At 40.6% G+C, this 22,818-nt stretch overlaps 1 protein-coding gene across 3 annotated transcripts in view; it reads right to left on the bottom strand.

The window, feature by feature from the left end:
• ZNF236 (zinc finger protein 236) overlaps positions 1 to 22,818 on the bottom strand; it is a 141,847-nt gene that overhangs the window by 49,223 nt on the left and 69,806 nt on the right. For all 3 annotated transcript variants that reach the window (XM_083187759.1, XM_083187761.1, XM_083187760.1), the window contains exons 15-21: positions 17,611 to 17,852; positions 16,366 to 16,467; positions 16,139 to 16,263; positions 14,946 to 15,049; positions 13,733 to 13,884; positions 11,773 to 11,991; positions 2,459 to 2,744 (exon numbers count right to left, since the gene is read on the bottom strand). In XM_083187759.1, coding sequence (XP_083043885.1) covers positions 2,459 to 2,744; positions 11,773 to 11,991; positions 13,733 to 13,884; positions 14,946 to 15,049; positions 16,139 to 16,263; positions 16,366 to 16,467; positions 17,611 to 17,852 — 1,230 coding nt within the window. The remainder of the gene's footprint in view (positions 1 to 2,458; positions 2,745 to 11,772; positions 11,992 to 13,732; positions 13,885 to 14,945; positions 15,050 to 16,138; positions 16,264 to 16,365; positions 16,468 to 17,610; positions 17,853 to 22,818) is intronic.

Below are 22,818 nucleotides of genomic sequence, written 5' to 3'. Positions count from 1 at the left end.
TTACACATCCCCTCGCATGCGGCAGCGGTGGTGAAACATCATTCGATGGTCAAAATTGATGGCCAACCATCAAATTATTTTTTCCCCTGTTCGCAAATGGGCAGGCGCTGACATCATGTGACATCAGCCCCGAGCAGGCATCGGCCCGAGCGTACACAGGGGGAACGCCCAGCATTTTCATGGGGACGCCCATAAAAACGCTGGGCTTTCCCCTGCCCCAGTTATTGTGGTAAATTAAGTTATTATTATTGTGGTAAATGACTATACTTGCAGTTTGGTTTTTAAAGGAATATCTACGTAGGCGTATAGAGGCCCATTTCCAGCAAACATCACTCCAGTGTTCTGATGGTACTTTGTGTTTGCTAATTGCGTTAGAAGACTAATAGATGATTAGAAAACCCTTGAAAAATCTTGTGCAGATATGTTAGCGCAGCTGAAACTGGGTTTGCTCGTTAACAAAGCTATGAAACTGGAATTCATTTGAGCTAGTTGAGTATCACATTTGTGGGTTCAATTATACTCTCAAAATGGGCAAACAACCCTTCAGAGAACAGCACAAACAGCGAAGACTCCCTTCAGAGAACAGCACAAACAGCGAAGACTCCCTTCAGAGAACAGCACAAACAGGCTCTAACCAGAATAGAAAGAGAAGTTAGTGGCACAACTGGCACTGGGATTTTGAATAAGGAAAGCTATCCCTTCATTTTGCAACAAAATGCCATACCCTATGGACAGCGCTTGATAGGAGCCAATTTCCTCCTCCAACAGGACAATGACTCAAAAGTACTGTACACCTCCAAATTATGCAAGAACTATTAAGGTAAGAAGCAGGCAGCTGGTATTTTATCTGTAATGGAGTGGCCAGCACAGTCACCAGATCTCAACCACATTGAACTGTTGTGGGAGCAGCTTCACCGTATGGTACACATCGCAAGGGGCTTATGCTACACAGCAGCATAACTGTGTGTGGCATAATATGTTATACACATTATGGTGTGTGCTATAATATGTAATAGGCATAACGTGTGTGTGGCATAACGTAATATAAAGCATTATGGTGTGTAGCATAAGGTGTACTGAGCAATACAGTGTGTGGCATAATGTGTACTGGGCATTACGGTGTGTGACAATGTGCATTTGGCAATACGATGTGTGGCATAATGGGTATTACGGTGAATGGCATAACATGTAAGAGGCGTTACAGTGTGCGGCATAATCTGGAGTGTTGCATAATGTCTAAGGGGCATTACTAGATGAAGGAAAAATTAAAAGGAGGAGGTGCAGAAACATACCCTTGATCCGTGCACTATGCCACCTATCTACACTACTGTGTATGGGAACGCATCTGTATATATTATATATATATATATATATATATATATATATATATATATATATATATATATATAAGGCACTCCAGGGAAACTTTTCAAACAGTATATTCAAAAGAAAAACACAGCAACGTTTCGGAGCACTGACGCTCCTTAGTCAAGATTAAATAGTGTAACAACTTAAAACAGCAAGAGACATACCTTAATGTCCTTTCTCCCTCCTCCCCTCATATATATATATATATATATATATATATATATATATATATATATATATATACACACATATACATACATATATATATACACACACAGGTTGAGTATCCCGTATACAAAATGCTCGGGACCAGGAGAATTTTGGATAATGGATTATTCCGTATTTCGGAATATTTTAACGATGTATTTTGAAGTATCTTGCATTTATGCTGTATAAACACATCGAACACATGAAATGCACACAAATATATTTTATTTGTTCAAAAAACAAGGTTTCAAAACATGAAACAAAATTTGTGTACTATCTCAGATATTGAATTTGAATGGCAAGCAATCATGTCCTCAGTAGTGCTGTTACAAATGTCCCCAGTAAGTTTTTAGCAAAAAATATATATATTTTTTCACTTTCTAGAATGTATGGTTTTCGGAATAATTCGGATAAAGGATGTGGGATACTCAACCTGTGTGTGTGTATATATATATATATATATATATATATATGTAAGATAGCATCACTCCGGGTACTTAGTGGAAAAATATTTTACTGTGAAATTTCTACAGTGTTTCGGGCCGGGGCCCGTCTTCAGGACAAGAAGGGATCTTGTCCTGAAGACGGGCCCCGGCCCGAAACACTGTAGACATTTCACAGTAAAGTATTTTTCCACTAAGTACCTGGAGTGACGCTATCTTACTCATCCATATCTATGCACCGGAGTTTTTCTCCGGGACAAGGGGGCACTCAGGCCAAGTTATTATAGTGGAGCAGGAGCCAGTGAGAAGTGCCGGACCCCTCAAGACTTTATATACACACACACAAACACTTATATGATCATTGCATACCCTTAGACATTACAGAGTATGAATGCAATAAGAATTGTAGCAGGAAATAAGGAGGAGAGTAGATTTAATACCTTATCAAGTCACTTGGCTTTTTAAAGCTTTTGGGACAGAAAGAACAGCAATTTGCAAACTTGGGCTCTGTTTCCATCTCAGCCTCTTTATCTTTGATTTCACTTATACGATCTTTTTCTGCTGCTGACTGGACCAGGACCTTCTCAGAGATAGTGGCCCCTTCTCTTGGTAGAATCTTTGCAAGCTCAGCAGTCTCCTCCTCGGTGAAAGTGATGACACCATGCCGAGACTTCCGAGATGCAGCTCTTTCAGAGTTTTCATCCTCTTCATCAAGACACTCATCACCTATTAAAATCAATGATAGTTGGAACCAAAATGTATAAGAATATGTATCACATATGTATCTACAAGAAATCTTTCATAAAGCACAGTAAAAAAAAGCAAATTAACCTTATTTATTATTATTAATAAATAATAATAATAATAATAATAATAATAATAATAATAATAATAATACAGAAGCCATTAATCCTTGACTGTGAGTAAAAGTGAGGTGCCATCCAAATCAGGGAATAAACAAACAAACTAACGCAGTAATAACGCAGTGGTAAAGTCACTTTACCACTGCGTTATTAGTGATTATTACAGAGTGCCGCCTACTGTCCGTATATTATATACATACATACATACATACACTGTAAATGATCAGAAGATAAATATAAATCAAATCATTATTTGGTGTGAACAAACGGCATCAATTCTTCTAAATTCACTTGCACAAAAGGCAGGGATTTTGTAGGTTTATAGTCTGGCGTATGATTAACCAATCATACCATAAAGGTGATAATGGCTCTAATTTTCATAAGATGGTTGAAACCCAGTAATTAACTGAAACAGAAATAGCTGTGTAGGAGGCTTGAAACTGGTTGAGGAATAACTAAACCAGGGGTTCCCAATCTTTTTTGAATCATGGCACACTAGAGTATCAAGTGTGCCATTACTGCACCCCATGGCCCCCCAAAAGTGTAGAAATAAATATTAAAATAATTAGATTGTGTTTATATGTGATCCTGTGGTTCAGTTATGTGGTAAAGGGCAGGATTTGCTTCTGTTTGTACACATATGTTATGATTGGCAGCCACCAGCACTGGTTTTGTCCATAAATAATTGACCATAAATAATTAGAATTGGTCCAGGACCACCAACCCAAGGCACACCTGCAAGTGTTCCACGGCACACCATTTGGGAACCACTGAACTAAACTCTGCTATAATGGTGAAGTGAGGAAGACCTTTCATGTGACAGGTCATACACCATGGCAAGACTGAGCACAGCAACAATACACAAGGTAGTGATACTGGGTAAGCAAGGTCTCTCCAAGGCAAAAATGTCATAGTGGACTGTTTTTCAAGATGTGCCGTTTAAGTGCTACGAAGATGTCCAGCAGTGCCATCAGCTCAGAACTGGCAGAAACCAGTGAGACCCATTACTGTTTGGAGAAGTCTGGCCACAAATGATCTTCATAGAAGAAATGCAGCCAAAAAGCCATTAACTGTGATGTGCAAACAAGAATAAAGCGACTCAACTATGCACAAAATGATAGGAACTGGGGTGCAGAAAAATAGCAGCAGGTGCTCTGGATGGATTTATTAAATCTTTAAATATATGGTTGTAACAGAAAGACATAACTCTACCTTGCCAGAAAACCCATCCCATTTATATACACAAGCAATGAAGAAAGACCCTTTTCCACCTTTAGTGTGATATGATATGACTCTTCAATTCTTATCATCCACAGGTAATTGACTACAACACCCAACAAACCCTATTGCTTTGAATTTGTATATCCTAGCTTTGAAATTTATTGGTAATTGACTACAACACCCAACAAACCCTATTGCTTTGAATTTGTATATCCCAGCTTTGAAATTTATTGGTAATTGACTACAGCATATTTCCCCTTCTTATTTTAAACTTTGAATTAAGGCAGGAAATCACTGATTCTGTATTGTATAGACTGCCCTCTCACCATTTGCTTACTTAATTGGTGACCTTTTGTTGTTGGAGGAAGGCTAGTGGGGGTGGGGTGATTTTTGTGTGGACACCTGATAGCAGCCCTACTTAAAGTGAGTGCTAGGCTGATATAGCCAAGGCTGATCAGATTCTAAGTGATCAGTTCAAAGTGATATTACAATAGTTATATCGAAGCTGGAGTTATACAGGAGTTTATACTACTTATACTCATACCTGGAAGGGACTCTGATATGACTCTTCAATTCTTATCATCCACAGGTAATTGACTACAACACCCAACAAACCCTATTGCTTTGAATTTGTATATCTCAGCTTTGAAATTTATTGGTAATTGACTACAACACCCAACAAACCCTATTGCTTTGAATTTGTATATCCCAGCTTTGAAATTTATTGGTAATTGACTACAACACCCAACAAACCCTATTGCTTTGAATTTGTATACTGTATAAGCACTTATTTTCGCGCGGCTTTAATTTTCGCGATTTTCGCGAGCCTTCCGTAATCGCGAAAATTAAAGCCGCGCGAAATATTTCCCTCCCTAAAGGGCGCATTTATCATTCTTTAGCGATCCCGGCGTGATGACAACCCTTGCAACGCCGGGAGGCCCGGAGCACGTTACCAGTACGGCTGAGCGACAGTGGCAGGCAGCAGCTGGGGAAGTAATGCGCCCCCTCATAGGGTTCCGGAGACGGGGAACAACAGCATGCACATAAACACACATTTGTCTTTCCGCTCTTACCGGCCGGGTGCACCGCGGCAGCCGCACAGGGCTTTCGGTTTACCATGGCGGCTGGGCAGGGAGAGGCCAACGGGGAGCAGTGACCTGATCTCCGGATTCGGGCTGCTGATCCCCCACCGTCTCCGCTACCTCTACTCCCCGGCGTCTCCGTCCAGAGAGGCAGCGCCCCGGCATCCCCGAGACCGTCACTTCCTCACACAGCAACACACTCGGCCCCGCCGCCTCTCCCAGTCAGGCAGCAGCAGGGCTCCCAAGGGGTCGGTGTCGGGGGGAGCAGCCTGGGACACAGGCCCCATTTATCATTCTGGGGGCGCAGGGACACCGGGCTGCCCGATGCTGATACATCGGGCAGCTTCGCATCCCCCATAGAAACCTATGGGGGATGCGACCGGTAATTATTCGCGAAATTTTCCACTCGCGAAAATGCAGATTCCTTCATTATCGCGAAAATTACTACCCGCGAAATTAAGTGCTTATACAGTATCCCAGCTTTGAAATTTATTGGTAATTGACTACAACACCCAACAAACCCTATTGCTTTGAATTTGTATATCCCAGCTTTGAAATTTATTGGTAATTGACTACAACACCCAACAAACCCTATTGCTTTGAATTTGTATATCCCAGCTTTGAAATTTATTGGTAATTGACTACAACACCCAACAAACCCTATTGCTTTGAATTTGTATATCCCAGCTTTGAAATTTATTGGTAATTGACTACAACACCCAACAAACCCTATTGCTTTGAATTTGTATATCCCAGCTTTGAAATTTATTGGTAATTGACTACAGCATATTTCCCCTTCTTATTTTAAACTTTGAATTAAGGCAGGAAATCACTGATTCTGTATTGTATAGACTGCCCTCTCACCATTTGCTTACTTAATTGGTGACCTTTTGTTGTTGGAGGAAGGCTAGTGGGGGTGGGGTGATTTTTGTGTGGACACCTGATAGCAGCCCTACTTAAAGTGAGTGCTAGGCTGATATAGCCAAGGCTGATCAGATTCTAAGTGATATTACAATAGTTATATCGAAGCTGGAGTTATACAGGAGTTAAACAGAAGGGAAACATCAGACGAACAATGGAGACTATCCTGTCAGCTAACTCTTCTGCTATGGACTGCATTCATCTACCTACTTGCTCTGTATACCCTTCTGACTATATCATCCACTCGCGCGTCTGGACCACCTTGCTCCATTATTGCTACAAAGATCATCTGCTGCTCCCTGAAACATGTGAAATATAATTTTATTGACCTTACCACTGTCTTAATACTGCCTTGTATGCCACTGTAGTATTCTCTTAAATTTTATTCCTGTTATCCCGCACCGCGTGTTGCGCCTCTGCTGTGCATAGCCTGACAGCAGCGGCCTACACTGTGTGCTCCATGTCCGTGTCCCCCATCAGGATACATCTAGCATATATCTGTACGTGTCCTATATCTGTACTGTTTTACCTGTTTACCTGTCTACCCATCTGGCTGGTGCAATCACCATGTGGCGCCGCTGAATGGCTGCCTGGGTGCTGCATAGCTCAGTAAATATGTTCCCCATGTCCGTGTTCCCCATCAGGATACATCTAGTGTATATATATCTGTACTGTTACTGGCTACCTATCTGGCTGGTGCAATCACCATGTGGCGCTGCTGATTGGCTGCCTGGGTGCTGCATAGCTCAGTAAATATATGTTCCCGTGTCCGTGTCGCTCAATAGAGTACATCTAGTATATATCTGTATGTGTCCTATATCTGTACTGTCTTACCTGTCTACCCTTCTGGCTGGTGCAATCACCATGTGGCGCCGACGAATGGCTGCCTGGGTGCTGTACAGCTCAGTAAATGTTGTCCATGTCCCTCATTAGAATGCATCTAGTGCATATCTGTATGTGTGATGTATATCTGTACTGCCATTGTTGCCCGTTTTGACAACCCTTTGTATTACAGTATGTGCATTATTTTTAATGTCTGTAAAGCGCCTTGAGTCCTGTTGGAGAAAGTGCGCTATATAAATAAAACTTACTTACTTACTTACTAGTGTGGATCTTCAATCAACGAGTCAGAAGGGGCTATCTAGTGGTGGGACTCTAGCATCAATAACATGCATTACCCCAGCATTCAGGCATCTCTAATGGGTGCAATATCTAGCTTTAGAGTGTATGTGTATTTCTGTGCAGGTCAGAATCTGTTTGCAGATATGGTTCATGCACTCGGTTCTTCCATCCATCATCTCACCTCTGCAGTAGCAATCTGACAATAGTGTCAGATAAGAGCAAATCTGGTAACATTCAAATGTGTGCAGGCTGTTTTCTCAGCACCCGCAAAATCAACTACTACTGTTAACATTATGCCAACTGGAGTAAGAGTAGTTGGAGACCATAACAATGGGGTTTATTCTAGTTCATTCTTTCTGACAAAATCCTTCTTAGATGGACAAAACCATATGCACTGCAGGGGGGCAGATGTAACATGTGCAGATAGAATTAGATTTGGGTGAGTTATTTTGTTTCTGTGCAGGGAAAATACTGACTGCTTTATTTTACACTGCAATATAGATCTCACTTTGAAGAAAAACCCCACCCAAATCTAACTCTCTGTGCACAAGTAACATCTGCCCCACCCGCAGTGCACATGGTTTTGTCCATCTAAGAAGGATTTTGTCAGAAAGAATGAACTAGAATAACCCCCAATATGAGGGAGTGTAGGAGAACATGCGTTCAAGGTTAATTGGCATACACCGAGTCTAGCCACCTACTAGAGGCTTTCCTCTTCTATATTATTAATCTTATTCGTATGCCTCTGGCAAAGAAACTCCCAATAAGCAATTGCTGTTTATTTTATAAATAAAACATTTATAACAATAAATATTTTTGGACCAAGATAACACATTTTTTACATATTCATAACAATATTTAGGAAAAAGAGTTTACTAAGGGAGACTGGTACCTTCTTAAAACATTACATTCTGGGGACTCTGCACTTGACCCTTGCTCAAACATGAATTTCCCTGAACTTTGGAAGTAAGAAGGCAGCTTGGGATCGGTGTCCTTTGGGATCTCTGCAATAGGCCAGCTTTACCAGGATGGGCTACTCCACTCTAGAACATCTAGAGTCTACATTTACAGTTCCCCGACATAATTTTTACAGATACCTGCAACTTCGACGTGCGGGGACTACACAGTGGGGGGGGGGTACTGCTTCATAAATCTCTGAAAACCCTGTTCATGCACTGGTTCGCAAAATGCTGAACCAAAAACAGATCTCAGTTCTGTACTCCTCTCTTTTTCCCGGAGCTGACATGTTGAGATCATTGCGTGCTAAATGATCTAGGGACCATCGAGGATAAGGATTGGGTTCAGATAATTGGTTCCCCAGTGTATGCCAGATATCAGCAAAGCCGACAATATATTCTTCACCGGGTTTACTGGACCCTGAGCAGACTACTGCGGATTGGTGGCTCTATGTCAGATGCTTGTTCTAAAGGTGCCCATACACAGTACAATTATTGTATACAATATCGCATTGCATCTCATCGCATCACGTAGGTTTTGCAATGCAATGAGATGAGATGTAGTACAAAAAGTATGTGCAGCACATACTTTTTGAGCTGTGCGATGAGATGTGTGACGGGAGCGCGCATCACATCACACACAGCAATCGTGTATGGGCACCTTAAGTGCTCGGAGCCTGGGCCTGATTTCTGGCATCTGCTGTGGCAATTTCCACAGGTGTTTTCTTTTTGGAAAGCAATTTCGTCAAGTATCCAAGACACAGCTATTCAGGTTCCTCTCATGAACCCATGTATCGTTATCTGTTGTTTAGAATTATAGGAGCTCCTTCCTGCCCATCTCAGTTTATAGGTTAATAACCTCCTCACTCTGGCCCGTGTTTGTATTGCCCGAACCTGGATGAGCCCAGACCCTCCATCTCATGCTGCATGGGTTGCACTTGTAAATGTCACACAGTCCCATAAACCCTTTGTGGCTGTGACAGTAAATATGTTAAAGTTTGCCGATTCTGGCAGGATTCATGATTTTATACTCAAGATGACTGATCCTAGCTTATTTATTGTATATTGGTGCCCCGCCTGGACGCTTCCCTGCCCTAACACACTGGCCTACCACTGAAAATTTCTTACAGTATGTGCTGAATGTTACTTGTAATGTTGACCACAAATATTACATTTAGAATAATGTCCAGGAAATGCATTGCTTTAATTTTATTTTTATTGTAAGGTTGTCTCAAAAAAAAAAAAAAAAAAATACATTCCGGAGGTTGTAATACTGAGGCTGATTGCAAATTGGGGACAAAGCAAAAAATAATTAAAAAAATGGACCTTTGTATCTATCTCTCGCTTTTTCTCTCGCTATCTAGAATACCATTCTACTGTAGAATATTATAAAACATATCATTTAATCTTCTACAGTGAAAATACAATGCTAAATAAGCCATTTGAAAATTCCAAAGCCTGAGCTTTCTCAAATGTCCACAGTACATGCTCTTTTAACCTTATTGTACTGTGACCTTCATTATTTAAAGAGTAAGATATTAAAAAGAACACAATTTTTCTGAAAACACAGGTGCTGTGTTGGTTTGCCTAAAATGTCAGGTTTCTAAAAATGTTCAATAAAATACATGACATAAAAGTAATTTACTAAATGACAACTAATTTTATTGCAAATTACATTTTTGGTTCTTGCCGTTAAATATCTTTTTTCAGTTCCATCCGGAGGGTATATATATAAGCTCTTCACAACCCAATAAAGGAGGGTTTGCAGTATCCCCCATATCAACTTTGATAAAAAGATTTATTATCATTAACAAATATGGTCATACGTAGACCAAGAAGACACACAAAAATATATATTATTACAAAATAACCATAGAAAGTCAATATGTATACATACATCCAAATGGTAGTAATTAGATCAGGCAGCAAATAAAAAAATTGGCTGAAAGAATCTGGAAGAGAGATGCCCGTCAGTATAATATCAACCTAAGGAGATAGGTGGATCTTGTGCATCCATCCTGGTCAGGAGGTATTATGAAAGCTATGGTGAATTAGTTCCCTTGTAGTTAGTAGGAGGGTACCAATAAGATTACCATAACATGGAAAAGATAGCCACATGAATTTCATTGTCCAATCCATAATGAATAAAAAGAGGAGTTTATTTAAAAAATTAGATGTATTTGAGGAGGTGTGCTATCAGCACTGATCTTTTCATTTGGCAAGAAGACCTTTGTGTTGGAACACACAAATTTCATGCACTGACCGAGAATTTAAATTGGACTTTTGCCAATTGATAACCAAGCCTTGGAACTGTCAGATGTTCACTGCTCTTTGTCTGAGGCATCGTTTGAGTCTGCTTTGAAAAGCAAATACACCACATTCTTGGTGGTATACCCTGAATTAGACTGTTATCCCTTTCTATTATACCTGTCACACATCTGTGTGAAGAAGACCGTCTCAACTTGTCCCCGAATGACAGAAGACTGACATGCTGACTTATCATATAGTCTAGGCACCTATCACTATAGCTCCTTTCTATTCAACCTAATTTATCTTTCTCTGTTTTCAAAACCTCAGAATAAGAATTCCAGTCTTCTGGGCTATTCTCTCACTGGTTGGGGCCATTCATTGTACTGCATGATACAACTGCCGCACAGCATGCCTGGTGGTGGAACCCAGCATCCTACTCCCTGCTTCTACCACTACCACTGACCTGCCGCTGAACCCTGCTGCTGGATGGGTTTTTATTGGCAGTGAGTCCTAGATATAGTACGCTGCAAGTATCTGCAGTCACAACTCAGCATTGGTTATTTCACACGACTGAGTAAGGAGGAGGCTAAAAGAGGCACAGGGTGAAGGGCAGTTTGAGAGACATGGGACAGGAGAATGGAGAGATTGGACAGAATGCTTGAGAGGCAGTAGGCTGGATAGACACAGGAGGCAGACACTGGAGAGGCAGGGAAGGAGTGACATGAGGCAGAGGCTGGGGAGGCATGGCTGGAGTGACAGGAGGCTAGACAGAGAGGAGGAAGGAGCAACAGGGCAGAAGCCTGGAAAGACAAGTCAGGAAGCGACATGGGTCAGGAGGTACCACATACGTTTATTTGAACCTCTGTTGTATGATGAAAATGGTTATATTCCTTACAAACAGGCAGTCATCTACTGGACTTATCTTCTATATAAATAGTGGATACAGACTTAAGATCCTATCTGCACAGGGGCAGGGTGGGGGAGGGGATCAGTTTCTTCAGAATAGAAGGTAAGTTTCTTCAGAACCCATATAGATAAGGTGTATGTTTATTTAGTCCACACAAAGCTGTAGATTATATCAGTGGAATTAGTTTAGTAGGTTAGAATATCTAGCCCTATGTACCTTTTGTTGTTCCCCTATAAATTTAACCCCACATGCACACAAAGGGTGGAGGGTGCTCCAGGTGCCATGGGTACGAGGACCTTATATACATTAAAGAGTCAAACTATTAAGTGCCAGCTCTCTAACCCTGCCTGAACCACATGGTCAAGAGCATTCCACAGATGAAGGAAGGGGAACATATTTATTTGTCTTTCACTATAGCAGGATTTCTCTTACCTTCTTCTCTTGTGGTCCCATCAGTATCTGATACAAGGGAAGGAGGGATGTCCTGGTGCTTCTTCATGTGCTTTTTACAGTGCACTGTTGTCCTGAAGGTCTCATCACAGAAAGGACACTTATAGGGTTTCATACTTATGTGAGTGGACATGTGCCTGGTCAGACTACCATTTGTAGTAAATGCAGCATTACAGATGGTGCAGCTGTACGCTTTAACCCCTGGAACAATAGACCCAGGTATGGATTCATGAGTCGAGGATATACAAACAGGTATACAAGTTAATATGCTCATCACTGACTGAATGTAATCAAGTTTATATCCAATAAACTGTAAATACTTCATTTGTTTTACAATACAATTCATTGGTCATAAACATTGATTCCCACTATGTGATTCACTTAAGTAGCCTCCAACATCGATTTGACTGTGTTAGTTGTTTACTATGTTTAAGTCTATATACGAGTTTGTTTAAGGGGTTCTTCACCTTTCTGGCTTCAGCATATTTACTAAATGCTTTGTTATATCATTTCTGGGAACAAGAGTGTTATTGCTGGCTCTCACTAACACCAGATGGTGCTGCATGCTGGGGAAAAAATTCAATAAGTTAAAAGCGTGTGCTCATAAGCAAAGAAAATACTCTGCCCAAATTATTAATAGACTAAATACATTATTCAGTAAAATATGTTTTATTGTATGTCGACATAATAATTAATCGATTCAGAATTTTTTTTAGAATTTACTGGCTGCCAGTAACCTAATAACATAGTAATAAAAATAAAATACATAAAAATGACAGGTGGTATGTACAAAATGTACCATGTCCAATCAGAAGTAAAATATAATCCTCACCAGATTTGTTACGATTCCAAATATAAAAGTGTCCCAGTTTAATAGCATTTAAAATGCACAATTGCCACCTAAATAACTTATACACAAAAAATAACATTTCCAATCTATTCAACTATATTTTCCTCAACAAATGAGTAATTAATTTAATTATAAAACTAGCCAAAGTAGTAGAACGACATATAAAATGTGATGGAAAATAGTTCATATCACATTTAAAAGATTTATGAATATATATACAGTACTTGGCTATTCTCCTGTAATGCTTGTGAAATGCATTTGGGGAGATTTCCCATACTCCCAAGACAGTACAATAGCCTCCGCATCCCACTGGTGAAGTGGGAGGTCCAGGAACTTCATGAAATGACTCTTGTCAAATCATGTCATGTCACCATTGCCTGCTCCCTGCTTTCCCCATCATATTATGGGATAGGCCGCAATCATGTGATATAAACATAGTCACGTATGATAGATATAATCAGATGTATGATTGTAATAAATTCCTATGAGTGTGTTGCTGGCTGTGAGTAGTACATTTGATAAAGATTTTGCAATTATAGATTTATAAAAAAATATTTTAATTGTATTTGATTGATACATTAATTATATGTATTACATCGAAAGTGTATGTGTTATGTCTTTTTGCCCTACAATAAGGATTACATCACACGGACAGTGTAATGGTTAGTATTACTGCCTTACAGCACTGAGGTCTGGATTTGATTTTACCCATGTGAAGAGCTTGTATATTCTCTCCGTGCTTCCGTGGGTTTCCTCCAGGTACTCCAGTTTTCTCCCAAATTCGAAAAATATACTGGTAGGTCAACTGGCTCCCAACAAAAATGTGTGTGTGTGTGTGTGTGTACATGTGGTAGGGAATATAGACTGTAAGCTCCAGTGGGGCAGGGACTGATGTGAGTGTTTATTTGATGTTATTTTAATATTTTCAATGTAAAAGCGCTACGGAATATGTGTGTGCTATATAAATAACTGGTAATAAATAAGTTGTGTTGTGGTTGGCATGTAAGGAAAAAAAAAAAAACATTTTATTTTGTTGCTTGTCACATGTGCATGCTGTATAATGTCAACATTCTCCTAGTACCATGTTTTTACCTGTATGAGTCTTTTCATGTGACTTAAGTACCCCAGATGACACAAAACCACGACCACACATCGCGCACTTATATGGCTTTTCACCAGTGTGTGACCGAACATGTTGTTTCAAGTGACTGGACTTCTTAAAACCTTTATTGCAGTACTCACATCTAGGGTAAAGATAAAGCAAGTATGGCAAATAAATTGTCCTGCTGAAGTCATAAAGGTTAAATACATGTATCAGCAGCTTAGCAATGAAAGGGTTAAATGGTCATTTCACGGTTAAGGTATTTTGTTTAGCTATTACATTGTATAGTGTGAGAGAACATCTTGTTATTGTGGAATACTAAGCAAAACACAAATTCCATAAATTCTACATATTTTGGGTCACCTAGCATTCTACACAAGTCATGATTTTCAAGTGTAAAGTAATGTTTTCAACAGAAAATGCAGACAAATAATGGCCATTATTCTGGTTCACTCGCAAAGGCAAATTCCTTCTCAAATGGACAAAACCATGTGCATTGCAGGTGGGGCAGATGTTACTTGTGCAGAGTGAGAATTAAATTTGGGTGGGGTTTTACTTACAAGTGAGATCTATATTGCAGTGTAAAAATAAAGCAGTCAGTATTTTCCCTGCACAGAAACAAAATAACTCATCCAAATCTAATTATCTCTGCACAAGTTACATCTGCCCCACCTGCAGTGCACATGGTTTTGTCCATTTGAGAAGGAATTTGCCTTTGCGAGTGAACGAGAATAAGGGTCAATATGTATTTGTCATGGATAAGTGGCTAATAAGTGGAAACTTGAAGAAGAAACAAATAAATCTAGATGATAAAAGTGAGGTTGTTCCAAAATGCAGCTCCTTTAGTTAACGTATAACAAATTGTAGCGCAGCCTGGAGGGTGATTTGATTTGGGCAAATAGGGGAAGGGCCATAACTAAGGGTGCACTATCAGTGCCGTGGCCCAGGGAACAGGGTACAACCCCTGCAGCCTGTACAGATGCTCCAGAGCATTTTGATGATACTTTTTTTTTTGTATTTACAGTTTTATTTTCACGTCCATATGTATGTTTTGTAAGATATGTGAGATTTAAAATAAACCTGTACATGACATTTAGACAAATTGTATAATTACAATTTTCACACAAGTATATTTACTTTAGTTGAACCACATTAGGTATACAGCAATATTAGTCTTTATTGACATATGTAAGAGTTACTAGCCTGTAGGTACGTCTGCTTTGATCCTCCGAAGATTCTAAAAATTGGGAGCGTTGGGTCTGAAGTTCAATTTCTTCCTGTGCTTCCTCCTGAATTAAACGAGCAGTCTAGCAACAAAACAATGAAGATCTAGTGTTTAATACATTACTTGTTATCTATACATGAGATTCCTAAAGAAAGCGGCACATGCTATACTATACAAAATCCAATGCTCAATGAAATTATACAGGGTTAGAGTTACTGATTAAGTGTACAGTAGCTACAAATGATAAAGCTGAAGCATCAATTTATTTATTTGGTACTTGTTTCCTAGCACGGCCACACCGATTTCCATCGGGGTGGTCGTGCGCTCGCCACACTTTATATTCTCAACTCCACGCCGACGTGGATAGTAGGGGAATGAAAAGGTCGGAGGACGCGCACCGCTGCCCCTCGTGGGCTCGCCACGCTTCGGGTTCACGTCAATAGTGGGGTGACGACAGGGCCATATATAATGTGAAATGGGTCATATTGGCCCATTTCACATTTTTTACTATGTGAGATGGACTTTATCAAGTCCATCTCATCTTGTGCCATTATAATGGCACAAGACCGACGCGATGCTCCTGATTTCAATGTTAAAAAATATTTTAACATTGAAGCCTATGGCAAAATCGCGGGCATCGCGTCGGGGCCAATGTTAATGGTCGCGACCGACGCGATGCCCGCGATTTTCCCTTTGCCGGCAAAATGGACCGGATTTCAAAGGAAATCGGGTCCATCGCGGGCATCGTGTACCTTAACTTAAAGGTACACGATGCCCGCGATTGTGGCCGTTCTAGGAAACAAGTACCATTAAATTTTTATTGTTAATAAGAAATAATGTACTGTGATGATAAAAATAAACACTATCATCATATATAAAATGTATAAAGAATATGAGCCTAAAAAGTGGGGTAACTACAAATGCCAGAAAATGAATGATTGCGCACCACCGACCCTCCGCCTCTGCTTTTGTCAGGGGCCATGTCATGCTTGTTAGGGGATCCGAGGCACATACAGATTTAATAGTGACATTGTATTGTGAACAGTTTCATTACTTTGATTTCACAAATGAAACAGTAAATATAATCCCTCGGCTGCACAAACATACTAATGATGTGACAAAGCAGTCAGAAAGAACCTCTCCATAATAACAGTGTATATGTGGTTGGTACCTCCATAAGTGTTGGCTGCTGGTAGCTGGTTGAAAGAGCTTGAGACTCTAGGGTACTTGAATCCTGTAACTGCTGCACAGCTGGATACGGGGGTTGCTGATTAAACCCATCAGTCACAGTAAAGCCTAGGCAAAGTATATGGCATCATTAATACCAGACACTGAAGTAAAGGGTGTTATCACTACACATAAAACAAGTAAACCTGTTATTGGTGATAAGCTGCCTACCTTGTGGAAGCCCTTGTTGATCAAATGGTTGTGGTGGCAAGACCTGGGTCTCATATTGGCCAATGTTCTCTTGCAGGGTATGTTGAGAAGTCACATATCTATCTAAAAAGTGCATAAACAATTTATAAGGAAATCAAATCAAAAACAAAAGTCAATACAAAACTGATTTACTGATACACCTGTAAGCCTAAAACGTATCATATTTATACTTTATTATCCCCTTGTGATTTTTGGGATTAAAAATACTTTAGTATAAAGTTTTGAATTTATTTTTGAAACAAAGAAAAAGAATAGCTAAATCACTGCTTGATTTTTTTTCTTCATTAAAAGGAGCGCCCATTCATGCACTTGATCACTACTGCACATCCCAGCATGCCCTGCTACAGTGTTGCTATTTGGCCAAACTTATGGTGTGTACACACGGTTAGATGTGCCTTAAGATCCTATCCACGATCCGATCAGATCGGATCGTGGATAGGATCTTAAGGCACATCCGATTTGCATCCAATCTTGACTATATAGTGCAGATCTGCACTATATAGACAAGGCAGCCAAGACTTTCTGGCTTCCGATACGTGAACGCGCATCGGGATCGGATCGGGATCGCAAGGGTTAAAACCCTAAAATCCGATGTTGACTATATCGCCAACATCGGAAAGGAAATCGGACCGTGTGTACACAGCATAACTTGCCAAGTACCCGGGAACAGACACCAGTCAAAGGGATGTCTATCTTTTGAGAAAGATGACCAGTGTCACTGATGTCACTAATGTCACTGGTCCTCATGCAACAGCAAATAATTCGGTACTTGTTTAGTTTCACGGCGGCAGCATGGCCGGCCGCTACTTCCGGGTTCGGCGCTCGGCAAACTTTCTAAAATAAAGTCCATTCCAACGTAAATAGTTCATACACCCACTATATACGTTGGCATGGAGTTGATTTTAGATAGCATGGCGACCCACCAAGCCCCGCAAGAGGACACAGACGCTGTTGCGACTGAGACGCTGCCGCCATGAAACTAAACAAGTACCAATAATTCTCATATTCTGCAACTGAATCTGTGTTTTCGGGATATATCGTTATATTATCGGGTGACCCCAATTGGATAGCTTGATAAAAAAAATTGGTAAAATATTGAGAAAAATTGCAAAAACTAGGCTCAGAGTATAGGTTTTCTAACAATGGATTATATATAATTTAGGCTACAATATAGAATTCAAACGTCCACCTGTGTTAAGGGTTTACCTTCATCAGTTTCTAGGGGTTGATCAGCGAGTGCCTGCTCCAGTGCAGGGGAGACTGTTCCCATATCTGGCTGTGGGCTCAGCTGTAAAATAGCTTCTTCCTGTGCGGCTACGGTGCTTGGCTGATGAAGACCCGCCCCTTCTATTTCTACCTGTATCTGATTAGACACATGGATTTGATCTACAGGGGTTTCCTCTGGAGGAACAGGTTGGTGTTGCTGGAGCTGGTGTGCAACCTCATATCTAGAACAAAAGAGGACTGTCAGCAAAGCGATATAGCATACCAATTTGTGATACAATACCAGTTTTAGCAGTGCACACTATTATAGTTCGATATTTTGCAATTAATTTCTTGAATATGCAAAAATTTTGACCGTTCAAAAGGTGAAAGGTGAATACTTGCATTGGTTATAGATCATCAATTATCCAGGATCGAAGAATGCCATTTTCTAGAGTAAATTTTACCTCACTTAAATATAACTTTTTACGTAATAGAAACAAAAAACATACAAACATACCATGCTTGGAGGCAAGCTGAAGGTTGGCAAGTATGAAACATACTCCATGCTTTATTGCAGACTGAGCCCAGCATACTAAAGACAACTTGTCAAAGTAAAGAAAATGAATCACAATTGTACACGGAGTGAATGCAGACATATTCAGACATATAGGGGGAACTTCAATTAGGTGCAAGGATAATATCTGGGTTTCATATCCGGAGCTATTTGATTATTTAGCATTTTCCATGTGCAATAAAGCATGGTGTAAGGTGCGCTAACCATTAGCCATTCCTCCCAACTTTTAACATTACGGAGCAGCGCTCCCAAAAAGGGAGCATGACAATGGTGAGGTGAGGAGTCTCCACTAGATGGGGCTGTCTGCGGTGGGCTGTAATAATCCGGCACATATTTAGGGCATCGGCAGGCTCCCGGGCCATGTCCAGTCACAAATTGCAGCTCGTACCGCAGACTGCGGGTGGTTGCAGCTTGCTGGTATGCTATGCGCAAACATACCAGCAAGCTGCAACCAGCCGCTATCTGCGTGCTGGATTATTGCAGATTATCTAGTGGAGAATCCTGATCCCATCACAAAGGTACAGACAAAGAGAACAGAGGACACGCTGTTATCCCTCTCTACCATATCCAACATCATAACGGAACAACTCATATTAGAGAGTACAGGTATATCCTGATTTCCTCAATTGGGAGGATGAGTTATTCAAACAAAATCAAATGAGTGCTGACATAACACTTCCAATAGAGGAAAATCCCCACAGTACCATGCAAGTGGAGGGGTCTGCTTTCACATCCGCTCACATGTGGCTGCAAGGAGGAAAAATCATTCGATGGTTGCCCACCATCGAATGATCCCCCCCCCCCTTCATGGATAAGAGTCTATACTTACTTTTATCGTGGATGGAGATGGCCGAGATACGGGTGGGCGCTGATGTTGGCATGGACACGCCCAGCAGGCATGGACACGCCCAGCGTTTCCAATGGGCGCACGCAGTGTTTTTGTGGGTGCACCCATAAAACACTGGACGGACCCCAATGATCGTCCCCTGCCTTCCCCTGTCTGCCTATCACTGAACACACCGGTGAGTGTGAAACTCGCCAAAGGCATTCGCTTCAGGGTTTTGCACATGCACATATTTGTACATTAGCAAATCCCATTATTGGCTGGGGGTGCAAATTCGTACCTGAATTAGCAGGTCTGAATCGGCTGCTGAATCTCCCCTTTAGAAATGTAAATTCCGCAAGAATAGTGACAAATTTGTGCCCCAAAAGATCAACAAATGGGAGCAAAGTATTGTTTCTGTCCTTTATTTAAATGCAATAATAATTGTATACCCTCTTTTTCCTCCAATCTACAATCATTGGTGTAGAAAATGAAGTGGAAAACTACATGAAGTCATACTGCCAGTGACATGACTTTGTAATGAAAGCGCTCACTTCCTTCATCTAGAAAGAGGCCCAATTACAGTAGCGTAAAAGGGTTTGATTGTAAATGGATAAAAGCACTTCATATGGCTTCATCCATCTTCTTCTAAGCAATGTCAGCATTTAATATATAAAGAATATTTTTCACATGTTCAAAAGAAATAAACTTGCCATTTACATTACTGAACTATTACTTTCTGACAAGCTGGGTCCGGCTTCCCGTCACCATGTGACATTATTTGGGGAGACAAGCGCGGGAATAAGGCAATCGCTCCACAGGGTACACAAAGCTCAAGAAACATGACAAAACAAAGATCACAATAACCTACAAACATTCTGTGTGCGGAAAAAGTAGATTAGAGACAATTGTGGCTGTGTACACATTTAGTAATCACAGCAAACGGCATTAGTACAGAATACAGACTGTAATAAGAGAATAGCAACTAATGCGGTACTTGTTTCCTAGCACGGCGCCCACGATATTAATTGTATGACATTGAATCGCATCGCATGCCATATGTCCGCATGCGATTTTAAATTGTATAAGCACCCATACAATGTTAAATGCACCCCCACGCCACCCCCACTATCAACGCCAACCTGAAGCGTGGTGAGCGCAGCGAGCCCGCGAAGGGTGGCGGTAGGCGTCCTCCGACATTTTCATAACCCCACTATCCATGTCAGCGCGGAGTTGATTTTATATAGTGTGGCGAGCGCAGCAAACCCGAAGCATGGCCAGCGCAGCGAGCCTCATGAGGGGACGCGTATTACTTTACATGTATTCCGCGTCCGCTCGCCACGCTTCGGGCTCGATGGCTTTCTGCGCTCGCCACACTATATAAAAGCAACTACGCGCCGACGTGGATAGTGGGGGTATGAAAAGGTCGGAGGACTCGTACCACCGCAGCTCGCCACGCTTCGGGTTGGCGTTGATAGTGGGGGTGCTTTTAACATAGTAAGCACCCATTACAGTGCTTAACAATTAATTATCTTATAGGGGGCACATTTACCATTGAAAACACCCATTAGGGTGCTTATACAATTTTAAATCGTATACCATTGAATATGGCATACAATGCGATGGTATACAATTTAAAATTGTATAACATCGGCTGCCATTGCGTAACATCACATCGCATACCATCGTATGCCCTATGGTCTGCGATGCGATGGGCGCCGTGCTAGGAAACAAGTACCACTAATGCTTTTATATCAGGAAAAGGTGAAAAGAAAATTTAAGGAAAGTTCTCAAAGGCAATTTATCACAACAACATGTACGTGATTACTTAATTTAATCAGGAAGGCATTTTTCAAATTAAGCACATATTCTATTTATTTAGGGAATGAAAAACGTGTCGAATTGCAATTCAATTTGAAGTAAGGCCCAGTACACATGAAAACCTATTCCTACTAGAACTGAAGCCAGACCTTGTAAACTGTACTGTATTTAAGGCTTTCTCTGAGCCTCCCTGCAGCATAGTGTATCAAGTTTAGCATTTATTTACGTTCATGCAGCAAAGCATTGAAAGCACAGCGAAGGATATGACTGTTAGAAATAGTCTGTGTATACAGAGCTATTTACTAACATTATTTTTTACTTCAAGAGCAGGCATTGAATGCCTTACTGTAATAATAAACCTCTAGGGTGGTATTGCAGAGGCACTTTTGCACAAAGTTTGGAACACAGCATAAAATGCTACAACGGCCGTACACCTGTGATGGACAACACATGGTTCTCCGAGCCTTCCCCTGCGATCCCTAGCTCCACCTTGCTGTGTCAGGCTGCTTTGTTATAGCACATATCTCTTTCTTTGACTAGGTCAACTTATTACTGAAACAAAACAATGAGAGGCCTTATTAACGACGTGAAATTTATTAGGCTGCCTATCCCTGCCTTACATAGGGCTCAATCTACTAAGCAGCATTGCTAACTGATAGCATTTACTAACACAGCGCTTTTGGTTTCTAAACTGAATCCTCCACTAATTCCCTGTGAGGGGGGTTCTATTTGGCAGCGTTTTTATTATTCAAAACCACTGTAAATTAGAAGTTCTTCCATTCATATTCATATTCATTTAATGGTGTTTTTATAGAAACAACATTTAATTAACATCATAAAAACAAATCAGTGTTAAATAGAGGATATTCTATTGATATTCATTTACTTGTGCTACGACGTCATAAAAAGCACCATTCAATTGATCCTGGCAGTCGGCATACCGGCGCTGAAATCCCAACAATTGACAGAATACCAACACTAGAATCCCGAAAGACAGAAACCTGAACCAACTATGCAGGGGACGGTTTGGTATAGGCTGCAACGGGAGGGATAGGGTTCATTTATACTTAAGCAACCCTGTCAGAATTTTAGGCAGTCAGGAAGCTAGGGTCAGTATTCTGACTGCATCTTGGCTGCCAATATCCAGTACCCAACATACAACAATGGGGATTTCCAAGTCTCTGGCGCAATACTTGAATGAGGTGAGTCTGAAGGTCTTTATCTTCCGGTATCTTCACACTTTTCAAGGGTATTCTCAATTATACATAAAAAGAAAGAGGTGATCAATGGTTATACTGAATCTATCCCAATTTAAAGAGGAGACAATATGAGGTAAGTAAATGTATGGGCCTACCCCCACTACCCCCACGCACGGTAAGTAGTGTGGTGTACAGGCACGTAGCGGTTTCTTTTCTTCTCTCTTCTCTTTCTTTCCTTTTCTTTTTTCTTCTATTTTCTGCTTTTCTATTGGGTGTTTCTCCACTGGGTGAATTTATTTATCTCCGTGAAAATGAAAGTGAAAGATGGGGGTTAATGAGTGGATCTGTAAATTTTCAAGAACAACCCGTGCAAATTAGATACAGAGAACAGTGGTGATCGTACCTTACTCACCCGAGGATAGAGCAAGATACATATATAAATGTATCTTTAGATATAACTGTTTAGACCAAAGTTGAAAGAGTGTGCGTACCGCACTTACGTGGGTGTATAATGGGTATGTACCCGTAGCGTGTTCTTTTCCTGTGTGGGATTCTGTTTCACCGTGAAACCCGATTTCTCTCAATTGAAGTGTTGAGTAAATAAAAATAATAATAATGAAAATATGGTATTAGTGAATGAGTGTTATTTCTTTATCTATACCCCTATATATAGAAGGTAAGTATAGGATGCAGGTGCCTTTAAGTATTTAAAGGTGAATAGAGGTACTAATGGCGTACCGTGACTCACACTCTAGTGTGTAGAGGAACACCCCAAAAGGTCTCTTTTATAG

This window comes from Crinia signifera, chromosome 5 (assembly GCF_055691185.1).
Source record: "Crinia signifera chromosome 5, ASM5569118v1, whole genome shotgun sequence".
Taxonomy (NCBI): domain Eukaryota; kingdom Metazoa; phylum Chordata; class Amphibia; order Anura; family Myobatrachidae; genus Crinia; species Crinia signifera.
The sequence above is the reverse complement of the archived record's forward strand: the minus strand, read 5'-3'. Positions and strand labels throughout refer to the sequence as shown.